At 46.4% G+C, this 13,254-nt stretch overlaps 1 protein-coding gene across 8 annotated transcripts in view; it reads left to right on the forward strand.

Annotated features, from left to right (window-relative positions):
• The window catches only part of MAPRE2 (microtubule associated protein RP/EB family member 2), a 163,971-nt gene that overhangs the window by 144,070 nt on the left and 6,647 nt on the right, over positions 1 to 13,254 (forward strand). For all 8 annotated transcript variants that reach the window (XM_073212764.1, XM_073212765.1, XM_073212767.1 and 5 more), the window contains 2 exons: positions 5,671 to 5,810; positions 9,849 to 10,007. In XM_073212764.1, the coding sequence (XP_073068865.1) occupies positions 5,671 to 5,810; positions 9,849 to 10,007 (299 nt within the window). The remainder of the gene's footprint in view (positions 1 to 5,670; positions 5,811 to 9,848; positions 10,008 to 13,254) is intronic.

Here is a 13,254-nt window from a genome sequence, read left to right on the forward strand (position 1 = left end):
ATGTACATATTACTTCAGGTGTACAACATAGTGATTCAATATTTGTACATATTATGCAGTGATCCCCACAATAGGTCTAGTTAACATCCATCACTGTACAGTTAAAATTTTTTCTAATGATGAAAACTTTTAAGATCTGCTCCCTTAGCAACTTCCAAGTATACAATATTATTAACTATAATCACCATGCTGTACATTACACCCCCAGGACTGACTGATTTTACAACTGGAAGTTATACCTTTAGACCACCTTCACCCATTTCACTCATGCCTCACCTCCACTGCATGGGTGTTTTTAATTGAGTGAGAAGGACCTGGGGGTGAAGGGTATTGCTCACAAAGTAGGAAGAAGTTGGAGATGGCCAGGATAGTGGTTGCTTCCTGAGAGAGTGTGTGTGTGTCTTTAACATCTCTGTGGTTCTTGTCAATAGTATTAATGTCATATTTTTAGCCCCTCTGTTTATGATTTTGGCAGGAGGAGTTTCGCAGATTATGTGAGAAGAATTTCTAAATTCCATCAGCATCCAGCCCTGAAGGATAACACCAAGTACGGTGCTTTCGTACTCCACAGCGTCACGACTTCTCTGGGCTGTGTGTGTCTGAACTGTTGTGGCATTAGCCATGAACGTTAAGCAAGCTACTGACTATTGACATCAGCCTCAGAGATTCTCTGGATTCAGTCAGGCTATAAATCAGGCCACTCTTTGTTTTTTATAGCTATGGTTAAAATGTCTTAGAATCGTATTTATACCCCAAATCCTAAAGGCATTAATTAAGGTAGGTACAGCTGCTCAGAGACTGGCATTGTAAATCATGGCCCTATCCAATGGGTAAAGTCAGAGAATCACAGGGATTTGTACAGAATTTATGTCTATTTTCCTCTTGTAAAATAGGACTACCACTAATGTGTTCAGGACATCATCAAATGCAATTTGGAAAAAAGTTGAAATGTTTGATAGCTGGAAGAAAAAAATCTATGTCTGTATTATAGTCAAGGTAGCTGCACTCTCTTTAAAAGCCTTTATGTAAATGTTTTTCACATAAGTATCATTGAGTAAAGAGGACTGGAAAGGCACAGAAGTGAAATCACTAGTGGACTTGGGGGTATTCTGGGAAGCGGGAAGGCAGCTATTCAGGACCCTAATACCTGAAACAGTATTACATGCTATCAGAGACATTATTGGGTCACTTCAAAAACTGGAATATAAATAGCATACATAGAAGTATTATAACAATGTTAAATTTACTGACATTGGTAGGTGTCCAATTTTCTGACAACATCCTTATTATAGCAGCCAGGTAAATGGAAAGAATATCTTGCACTCTAGAACCTGGGTACACTTGAATGTGGTTTGAAAGAAGAGAGACAACAAGACTTTTAAGGCAAATAAACAAAACATAGTTCTCACCTAAAGACGGTGACATACTTCAGGAAATTGTCTATTACTATTTATTCTGAAAAACAAGCCATGAAATTATTGAATATAACAAAGCAATTTATTTTCATTTTTATAAATTTTAGTATTTAGTATTTCTCAGTGTATGTTAATCCTGCGATAGCTGGTGGGATAAATTACCTCTTTATCAAATTGCAGCTTATGATGATTTAAAGAGCTCAATTTATTTTCTGTTGAAAATGAGCTCTTAGTCTAACCCTTAATTGTGTGGTATTTTTAAAACTTCTTAAATCTCTGAATATACTAAGATCTTCCCCATTCTCTCCTGTTCTTTAATTTCTCCCCATTTATTCATACAAGGTAAAAATGCACAAATAGCCACTGCAGACCTCTATCCTCAGTCATCAGACAGTTTCCCCTTTTATCAGTTTCCAGCCAATCAGAATTTCAAAACCCTCCAATTTTAGATTTCAGATCCTAATCATTTATTACATTGCAGACACTAGTTACTGACTGTCGGAGGATGGGGGAAGTGTCTTCCATCCCATGTGTAGCCAGTGTAGGTAATGGAGCATGGACCGCGCGCCTGCCTGATCACACCTCCTTCGCGGCAGAGAGTGCCCGCTCTGAGTCCACTGCCGCCTTCTTTCCCATCTCAGATCCACACACACGCGTGCACTTGTGCCAGGGTGAGACCTGGGGCTCCACTCCCCAACTGACCTCACAGGCTCTGTGAAGCACAGGTGCCATCTTAAGGCTGAGACTGAGCCGCCGTAAGTTTGTCTCTCAGTAGCAAGGGATGTTTGCTCAGGAAAAGCTGGAACTAAGACAGTGTCGGTCACTGCAGCAGCTCTGGCCTCTGCTGAGCCACATGGAATGGCCCACGACGCTGTTTTGCCCTAGCCAGCTTCTCCCACTGAGAGTTTTTCTTCCCTGATAACTTGGTTTTCCATGGGGTATTGGCTAGCCACAACCTTTCTACTTTTACTTCATTTCAAACATTCTAGGTTTCTTCAGGCTGCATTTGATGATGTCTTGAAAGTAAAATTAGTACTAGCCTTGTTTTACAAGCAATCAGCTTCTGTTCCTTCCACTTTTTTGTTTTAAGTTACATGATACTGGATAAGGCAGTAAAAGAACATGTGTCTGAGGAACCCACTCAGGGACTACAGCCTGCCCAGGGAGAACTGGCCTGCGTGGGTGTGTGGCTGGCATTGGGAAGCTCCTCTGCAGGGCTGTCTCCTCCAGAAGAGGCAGTGAACACGGCAGAGACTTGGACCGCCTGGCACAAACTCACTATTCAGAGTTAACCATTTACTGACTGAACGCACCCACCAATTCCATCTGTAAAGGGCCTATGGAATAATAGAAGCAGTCTTGAAACCAAGGGAGAGATCTCTTTCTGGGAGGCTGATGATTTTTGTTTGGTTTCCTACAGGTATTGCTGGCTTTTGCTCTCAGTGACCAGTGTTGGCATCAGCTTCTCAGGCTTTCCCTGGTATCTCTATCCTGAATAGATGCCTCTCCTGGGAATTATTCAAGGAATTATAAAAACTTTTATTGAGTTTCTCCTCTGGGTCAGGCATTGTGATAAGAACATAAAATGGTAAACAAAACAAAATGGATGCAACTCCTACCTTATGGAATTTAACTCTAATGGGAGAAGCAGCCATTAAATAAATAAATATACCACTGCAGTAGGTAGGTGCTATTCAGAAGGTTTTGGGTCTTTGTGGCCTCCCAGAGCAGTGACATCTCACAAGCTGGAACCCGAAGGACAGTGGACTCAGTAGCCCCAACGCCGGAGGACGAGCATCCCTGGCAGTGGCGACACGGCCGGGATCACCCTCTGTGGTCTCGCGGTCGAGAGCACCACCTGGTTCTGAGAACGCTGAGCAGGTCATGCTGGGGTCGTGCCGGGGGTCATGAGCGCTTGGTGAGCCAGGGCATCCTGTACATGGCTCACAGTAGGCACTTAATAAACATGTACTTGGTAAATAAGAGGTGTTGATCGTAGACAGCTTCAGTTAGACTTCAGTTATAATAAAATGTGGTATATTGCTTGTAAAAAGGTCTGAAGTGACTTCATGTTGAAGAACTTCCCCAGCCAGGCTGGCTGGTGGCTGTCCTTGGAGAAGGCTCTTTGCCAGGCCAGCATGTCCGTGCCCTGCTGTTCACACTGTTTTCTGTGCTCTGTTGGTTTGGCCTTCAGCTAGAGAGCTTGGCCAGTAGAACATGGAAATAGTGTTCCAGGAGAGTTTTATGTGGCTTCTCCAGAGATGAAGGATCCTCACAACCACACATGACTAATCACAAATAAAGCAGAACATCCACTCTCTGCCATCCTTGGGAAGTTCTTCTGCATAGGTAAGGTTTCCAGGCCACTGAAGATTTATCCTTCAAATATTCAAACTATTTTAAGTCATTCCCAATTTACTCATTTTCATTTTAAAACATACTAGTCTTATTTTCCTGTATTTTTTAGAAGAAAATTCTTTTTTTCTGTATGACAGAGAGGCATATGTATGTTAAAGGGCGTGCTGCCATCAGTGCTCAAGGGTGCCATGCCTTAGCATCTGTGACTAATAACTCCAGCCCTGTAAGTCTTCCTGTTTGAGCTTTCATAATTAGGAGACTGACTGAAACCACTGCCTGCACACTTGCCTTTGTAACCCTGCTTCCTTCTGATTGTTGGTGCTGATAAACTGTAAAGTTAAAGTAAAATTGGAAAACATATAACCAAGTTTTATTAATTGTTTATGGATTTATTTAAACATTTGTGCCTTCACTAAATACATGTTCAGCCAAGCAGTGCACTAAGTACTGGGGCTACAAAGCTGAGTAAGACTTTTCCCTTGAAGAGCCTTCTAGAGGCACAGCGGGGCATGGGGGATCGTGCCAATGGAAGAATGTAAGAGGAGCACCTACCCCAGACTGAGCTGCTACCTGGTCAAGTCTAGACTCAGAGTGAGAGGGGGTAGGTGGCTCCTGAGTAATGATCCTGAATTTCTTAATCCATAAAGGGTATATAAGCGTCATTGCATATACATTATAGCTTCTGTTTGGACTGCAGAGGCCATTTCCCATGCCTCTGTCATGTTCCAGGTAGCAAGAGCCTATTGTGAGCTGAACTCCAGATAAATGAAGTCTTACCTGAAATCAGTGGTATTTTTTATTCCTCAGTTTCTATCATTAGTAGTGATGCTGTTGAATCACTTGACTAAGGTATTGACCCTAGACCTCCCCATTGTAAAGGTGCATCTTTTTCCCTTTATAATAAGTAATTTATAAGGTGATGCCTTGACATGTGTGAATGTCTTGTTCTCCAAAAACTGCTCAATGTTTTAGACTCAATCGATGAGCCTTTCCTGAATCAGTTATGGGTGTTGGAAAATTGTGAGCTTCCTAATTCTCTCATTTCTTCTACATTTAGTAGCTGTTGCTGTTCCATAAAGGAGCTCTTTCTGTCCTCCTTCTCCTCCCCACCATCACTGTGGACTAGTTTGTTTGTTTGTTTTTAATTCAATGCACTGCGGTACATTACAGCCATTATTGTTTTGGTGTGCATAGTGTCCCATTGTGGCTAGTTGAGGACCTCCTCAAGTTGGGCCCTGCACCCTTGGACATTAGCCCTTGAGCATGTCCTTGCTTTTTGACACAACATGGCAGTGTCACAGGCTCACCTCATACTTTCCATTTCCCATCCCTGGAATCAGACAATACAAGAAGCCCACTTATTGCAGAACAAAAAATTTAGAAACTAAGACTTGGTGCCAAGTGTGCTTGGTGCTATGGAGATGCCACTGCTCCCAGGCTTTCAGTGGCTAAAGCTAGGAAACATATTGAAAGAGAAAAACATATATTTGTATTGATATTTCTTCTAAAATATTAATCTTTTATAAGGTCCTATTTCTTATTTGTTAAAGATTCAATTATGGTGATGCTTTGAGCTTATCTAAGAACCTTTCCTCTTTAAACAAAAAAAACTTTAAATCCCTTTGTGTCTGTTATTCTTATCTCTGGAGGGAGAGAGGGCAAGTGCATTAATCTCATGTTACTTGAGGGAATAAAACCACTCTCAGAAAGGTTAAATAACTTACCCAAGGTGATGGCATTGCCATTTTATTGCGTGCACTCTTTCTAAGCACATGGGCAGTGATCACTGGGGTATATCATACTCTTCAGTAAAGTCCTCTTATATCATATATTTGCTGTGTATCTGAAAAGCATTTCAGTGTTGCCAGTATTTCTAATTTATTCTGATTACTTTCAGGTGCAGCAAAATCAAGTCCAGTGTCTAAACCAGGATCCACACCTTCTCGTCCCTCATCAGCCAAAAGGGCTTCATCCAGCAGCTCAGCATCCAGATCCGATAAAGATTTAGAAACACAGGTCATACAGCTGAATGAACAGGTAACAGGTCCTCCATAGCCCTGTCTCCGGGACAGGTTATATGGTGGAGGGGGCAGGCCCCTTAGAGGCCTGGGATAAAGAAGGGAAGGGAAGGGAGACTCTATGGCTTCAAGCAAGTAAAGAGAAAAGGAGTGGTTGAGGCAGGTGAAATCAGAGGCCCGCTGTACAGATGTGAGTCACACATCTCAAAGTCATACACCGGGACAGAAGAACAGATGACTCAGCCCCGGACAGATGGCAGGCTCACAGGCCAGCCTCCCCTGTGTGCCTGCCATGAGCTCCAGGCTAGACCCCTGCTTGCCTGCCCACTTCTGGTCAGCCTAGACAGTGTTAAAGGCTTTAGAGTTAGTCTCCTTCCCTCCCTTTCTTCTTCCTTTCCTTCAGTAACTGTTTGTTAAGTCTGTTCTATGTGACAGACACTGTGCTGGGTGCTAATAGTATGATAGATAGCAAGATAGATACCCTGCTGTCCCCCTTAGAACTTCCAGCGATTGCACACAAGCAAAGGCACAAAACCTGACACTACCCACTTCAGCAGAAGTTTGTGCTTCAAGTAGGACTTTGCTTTTTATCTAATATTCCTCATGGTTACAGAAAACCTAGCTCTGCTATCTTTGAAGTTTTCAGTATAAAAGTTTAGGTATGCATTCTAACTAACAATAGTTAATTTTCCCAAGATGATATATAGTTTAAAATTAATAAAACAGTTGGTAGCCCAGGGCCTGCTGCCAAAGTCGCCTGCCCTGGCCCTGAGTTAGGAGCCGGCGTTTATCCTGGCTACTCCCAGCACGAAGGGAGGAGCCTTTAATCAAGGTCCTCAGGCCGTTCCCAGCCAAATGGGTGGGCCATTCTTAATGATTAATCTGAGTCTTGATGAGCCAGCGAGAGTGTGGAAACAGTTTTTGAGATAATTATATATTCGCAATCAATGATCTAGTTTAAAAGACAATTGCTTAACTAGGGTGTTTCTTTACAATTCTGATCACTTTAATGGAAAAGGTGAAATCTTAAGTTATCCAGTAGGTAGGACTTGGATGTAGAAACTGGAATGTTCTAATTATCTGCCAATTCTCAGTTTGAGCCTATACTGAATTTCCAGTAATGACTTCTCAGGTAAAAGGCATTTGGGACAGCAACAATGAGCCGTGGGCAGCGTGCCTAAGGCTCCACACAGATTGCAGGTAGACCTAGAGAGAGTTAGGCATGGCTCTATAATACTTAGATTTCTATAATTAGATTTATAATTATTTTCTCTTTAGGAAACCAAATTCTTCTGATGTCTTTATCACCTCATGTTTCCTCATGATTTCTCCTCTGCCTGTTGTCTCCTCTAACACACCCAGTGTCCCAGCCTGCCAACCCACAGTACCACCTAGAAACCAGGGTCCTTTGTGCCCCTCTCCCTTACTGCCCTAGCCAGCCAGCCCCACTTCCCGCCCGCCCTAGGCTCCCCTTAGCTCCAGCCGCTGAAGAGCCCCACATGACCCTGACCTCATCCTACCACCCACAGTGCCGTGCTAGGAAGAGTGACTTTCCAGTGGTCTTCCTCTTTCTCTTTGTAATTCCTTCATTACTTCCAAAATCCTACTCCCTGCTGGCGCCCCTTGCATTCGCATGAGGGGAGAGTGCCTGCCTCCCACACACACCCCAGCCCCTCAGAGGGAAGGTTGTGCATACCCTAAATTAGGAGCCTTCATTCAACAACTGTTTTCTGAGCTTTACTCCAGACCCATTTCCATGGTTATCTGTCCTTGAAGCCTCCGGGGTGGCCCCTGAAGCTAGTGCTCAGCCACAGAGGCATCACTGTGTTGGAACTGAGGACACTAGGACAGGGAAGAGCTGGGTTAAATGCCTAGGCTGGAGAGTGAGCTGCGGTAGGAATAGGGAGGTGACGTGCCATGAACTTCAGGAGTTTTCATTTATTTGGCCAATTCCTTTATTCAGGCAATCTCCCCATGACATTCTGTAAACATACCACTGTGCCAGGCAATTCCAGTGATAGAAATGAATCAACTGACTTTGGGGAGAGGAAGATGACTGGAATTGTTAGGGACTGTTCTTGGAGAGTGGGTCAGCAAACAGGCAGTGGGGCAGAGTCCCTGCTGGCCCAGGGGGCCCCCCGGGTCAAGAGTGAAGGTGTCAGCAGCCCCAGCAGACACCAGCTCGGGCTGCAGAGCCAGGAGGACCTGCGGTGTGTAGGCACTGCAAGCAGAAGTGGGAGGAGAGAACTGCCGCTTCTCATGCCCTCGCCACTGTCGTTGAGGGTCTGCCCCCAGCCACTGCTGTGCCATGTGAGGGAGGAGGCAGGCATCTGTGAGTGGGACTGTGAATTCCATTTGCCAATCGATCTTTGATCACATAATTTGGATCTCACTGTTTTTTGTGGGGATTGCTTATAGTTGTGCATCTATTACCTGATGCAACTCTAACACCATCAAAGGCCTACCTGGGCTCGGTGTTCCTACAGAGCCTCTGCTCTTTGCTCATTATGCAGACCAAAGCACTCTCGAGAGGCTGATAAGACTAGTGTCTGTGGGTTGATGGCATCCAGAGACCCTTCTCGCCTCCTGCAGGAGTGCTGGCAGACACAGACAGCTGAACTGCCACAGATCTGTCTGCTGGCACCAGCGCAGGCTTTGGAGGGGTTCTGTGGCCAAGTCCAGGGAGAGGTTGGTTTCTTTTAAAGCAAGAAAGGATTTTAGAATAAAAGGAGTTTTCTTTTTCCTAGAATTCAGTTGCCTTCAGTTTTTACAAAAGTCCTAGCCGTATACATGTCAGAAATAGGAGTTGAAAGTCAGTGATTGCTGCCCTGCTGCTTCGTGAGGGCATTGGCAGTTTGAACACCATGGGCCCAGAAGCCTGAGTCTGAAAGGAGTGACACCAGTTTGCCAGGCCTGCAGGAAGGGAAGGGGCACTGCGTGTGCTCAGTATGCATCAGAGGGACTCAGTAAGTCCGCACAGACAGACAGCAAGCACAAAGGCCCAGAGTTACTATCAAGAAGAGGAACTTTTCCATTCCAAATGCAATGTCTGGAAATTCTGTTACGAGTGACACGAAAGAGAGGTGTCAGCTGTGGAGGACCACAGAAGCCTTGATCTGCCTCCTGAAGAGCATGCTCTGTGCAGACATGGAATGCACAAGAGGGTCAAAGAAAAGGATGAGGGATTCTCAGGGAGCAGGAACAGGGTGTGGTTTGGGCCTGTGTGCAGCTCTGGTGCTCACCGGAGAGGTGCAGCCTGGAATTTGAGACTGCACCTGCTTCTGCTGCCTTCAGAGTCAGCTCAGCCGGGGATGGGGCTGTTGGGCCTGGCCTCACAGCACTGTCTCTGTAGTCACTGTGGGTACCACCCAGCCCTGCGAGGCCTCTGAACCAGCATCAAGGGGAGACAGGAAGGAGGGCTGTTGTGCTGAGGCATGGATGGAGCATCCATCCCCTCCCACCTTTCCTGTGATGGACCAGTGCGAGCCCAGGGAGAGATGAAGGCAGACCCATTCTGCTTGCCTTGTGCAACCAGGGCCCTGTTCCTCAGTAGAGAGCTTTTGTCTAGTCTGGAACATTTGAGAAGGGGCCCAACACTAACAGTGGCTCTTAGTATCATCTGAAGTTTCTGAAGGAACAGAGCCTCAAAGTGCACGTAAAGTAACAACAAGACAGCCTCCCTCCTCCATTCACACATCTCCCTCAGGGCAGAGAGTTTGGACAAGTAGGAGAAAGATGTGCTATGGCTCACACTTGCAGGAGAGGAGAGGAGCGCTCACTCGGAGCCTGCATGGAGCTGTGTCAAAGGGAGTGGCCGCTCAGGCACTGGTTGATACCAGGCAGCTGGCAGAGGGGATAACTGCTGTAATGTTGCAGTTGGCCATTGTGGCCCAGGATCAAGCATCAGAAAACAAACCCTTGTACTCCCACAGACTTGCACATGGGTTATTTATGCATATGTGTCTTTTCATGTTTGGGGTCTTCCTGAGCAAGCATGGTTGGTCTCCTCTTAAACTGTGTTCTCGTGCTTTTCTTCTCTTCCATCACTCCCTTGCAGGTACACTCATTAAAACTTGCCCTAGAAGGCATGGAAAAGGAAAGGGATTTCTACTTTGGAAAGCTGAGAGAGATTGAGCTACTCTGCCAAGAACATGGGCAGGAAAACAATGACCTTGTGCAGCGACTAATGGAAGTCCTTTATGCTTCGGAAGAACATGTAAGTGTGAGGAGAGTCCTTGTTTCTTGTGTTACAAAGTGATGCTCTCAGTCAAAGTGCAGTGACCAGTGTACTTTTGGGGACCGCCTGGGGCCTCAGAATCAGAGCCCAGCCAATGCATTAGACACTCCCCCCCCCCGAGAAATGACCATTACCAGCATGATCTGTTGCCCCATATTTGCGGGAGTGATTCCCCAAATTAACCCGGGAAGAGATTGGGGGGGGGGGGGGCAGGAGGAGAGCAGGGGGACTGATTGATGCAGAGAAAAGAAAAATAGGGTTTATTCAGCCAAATCTCAGGTGTTTTTCAGCTCAGAGCAAATAGGCAGCCAGAGTGTGCATAAGGAGTCCTCTTTCTTCCTGCAGGATTAGAGTGTGGTTAAAGGAGAAATTAACCTAGATGCTTGTCCTGTCCCTGCAGGCCCCACAGCCGTCTGTTTTCATTTCATAGCCAGCTGACTAGGTGACTCCCTGTCATTCTGGATCATCCCCATAAACAGCCCTCTGCTGGAAAGGACTTGTTGAAGGCCTCCATGGGAAGGGCCCACTTGGCGGGGCTGCTCCTTGTAAGCACATGTGCTGCAGAGACACCCAGAATTGTGGTTCCATCCTGGTGATGGAAAGCAGATGTGCAGAGCAGCAAAGGAACGAGACACTCGAGAAGCAAGGAGGGGAAGGGGCAGGCTCGATGGCGGAGAGCAGGGCGGTCACCCCAGCCTGCTTGTGCGTGCGTGGAGGGAGAGTCCCCAGCAGTGAGGCAGGCAGGAGGGTGGGCTGGCTCTCACGTGCCGTCTCAGGCCAGGTGGAAGCTGTTAGAAAGTCCCTGTAGGTTTGGGGGGCCTGTGTGTGCTCTGAGGACTCTGTACTTGAGTTGTGTGTGCTGGGATTTCCACAGAATGTAACACGCCGCTGGCAAGTTTACTTTATGACTTATTCCAGTTGAATCCCTGTAATATTTAAAATCCTAGTGATGAAATTTTCCAAAACTGTCCAAGGTTTGGGGATTCTCTGTCACTTTTTTCATCTCCCCCAGATATTTTTTTAAACTTACGTCTTGGTTATCATTAGCTTCAACTATAGATCTTGAAGCACTCAGCATCTGCCCAGTCAGGTCCCAAAGGCAGATAGCTTCACAAAATATGGTCCTCTGTCTTTTCAGATCTGGTGGAAGAAGCCTAAGGTTGATGTGTAGTGTGTCTGCACCACCCCAAGTGGCATGGCCCTAGTGCCCTGCTTGCAGAGCATGCTTTGAATCTGTCAAGCTCATTCTCCTCAAGCTTGTGTGAGGCTAAATCCAACGAGGTCTAAGGGCGCCTTGAGGGTGAATGAAGGTGCCCGTTAGTGGGAGGAGGCAGCACGCAGCACTAGATCTTCCCAGCCCTGTACTTCCAGCAGGAGGAGAAGCCGTCTGACCCTAACCTCAAGCCAGAGCTTGTCCCAAGAGGGAACCCTGTGTTGGGAGCATTGGCAGGTGAACTCCGTGTTAGGGTTGGCATTGGCACAGGCCCTGAATCCTGCCTAGTCATGGCTGGGCCTGCTGAGGTCCAGAGCTCCTACCTCCCAATGTGATTGGGACTCTGCCTAGATGACTTCCTTAGCTTCTCTGCCACCATTCACGTCACCCCCACCTGCCCGCTGCAGTCTGGGTTCAGAGCCATTCTTGTGTGCAGGCACTGTAATGCAGACCCTGCAGAAGTACTCCCAGGTATCATCAGTCAGAAAGACCGTGTGGTAGTTTAGCAAGCCCTGTCCTTAGACACCTGCGAAGGGAGCTGAGGGGGAAGGGCCAAGGCGTCACGTTCACCAGCTCCTTTAACTCACTTGAGCGTCCTGTCAGGTAGATATGGTTGCTGCCCCATTTTACAAATGAGAGGCTCTGAGGCAGCAGAGCGGTCAAACTCCTTCACCGGGTGAGGAGGCAGCATGGTCTGCATCTGGCCCCATAGCCCTGAGTTCATGCCCTCCCTTCCCCAAGCTGGGATCACCTTCAAATGAAGACCATGCAGATAGTAACAGCTCACTCTTTTTGAGCATTTAGCACGTGCTAGCTGCTATGTTTGCTCATGTTCTATACACATTTGTCACCCTAATCACATCCCTATGAGGGGTCAGAATTTTCCTTATCTCGACTTTACAGATAAAGTTACTTGCCCAACGACCCACACTCAGTAAGCCCTGACACTAGAATTTGAACCCAGATTTCCTGAAGTCAGAGCCCCAAATCTTGAGGACTGTGTTCCCCATGTCTCATTATGTAGGTACCATGGGCAGGGAGGAAACAGAGGCAGCAGCCCTTTGAGAGGGCTGCAAGGTAGGCTTTGTCTCACTGACAGTATTGAGATGACACAGTACACGAGTGAAGAGTGAAGTAAGTTCCTGAATTTTCCCCATTAGCCCCCCTTATCTCGGTTTGGGGACTTACACCTTCGAAAGTGCTGTCCTGGCTTCTTCTGGCCACCTGTCGTCTAGGTCAGCATGCACCGAGAGCCCATGTTCCTGTGTTAGCGTCTGTAAAGCCACTTTATTATGGTTCCCATCTGTAAAGCCACTTTATTATTGTTCCACCACTGTGCTGATCTCGTCAAGTAGAGGAAAATGTGGGAGGGAAAAGAGAGAGATGGTGTCATCACCATTTAAGTATATGCTAAGGAGTTTCTAAAATTCAGGAAGAGACCTGGATACAGCCACAGACGTGTATACATCACCAGAGCAGTCTTCATATGCAATTGCTGCCTTAATGTTTTCTAGTTCCAGGATGTAGTCTGATGCAGCTCTGTATGTGGACAACTCCAAAAGAAAACATCAGGCTACACTGAGATTTTTCTAGAGAGTAAGCCATTGGATCTTGGACATACCCATGTTCTTATTGATAATGTGACAAGACCCTTTTCTTTTTGAAATCCGGTTTCTGTGTTGAATGAAAGGGAGACTGCCATGAGCCCTGATACCATGCTGAGTGTTTTCCATCTGCTGCCTGTGCTGGCATCGTGAGCATGCACATGCACATGAGAGGCATGGTACAGGGGTGGACGTGGAGAGGCTCAGGAGCAGCTCGCCTACGCTCCTTTCTGCTTCTCCCACTAGAGGCTCAAAGAACCTTCCCAAACACTGTAAAGCCTTCAGGCATTTTGCCTTTTTCCCTGAGCTCAAGGTTCCTGTTTCTATGGCAGCCTCCTAGAAACTTATCCAGGTTCTTCCAGTAAGTGAGTGAGCCCTAAAAAAGCTCTTTCTCACCCATCTTCCCCTG

Source organism: Manis javanica, chromosome 9, assembly GCF_040802235.1.
Source record: "Manis javanica isolate MJ-LG chromosome 9, MJ_LKY, whole genome shotgun sequence".
NCBI classification, from domain to species: Eukaryota; Metazoa; Chordata; class Mammalia; order Pholidota; family Manidae; genus Manis; species Manis javanica.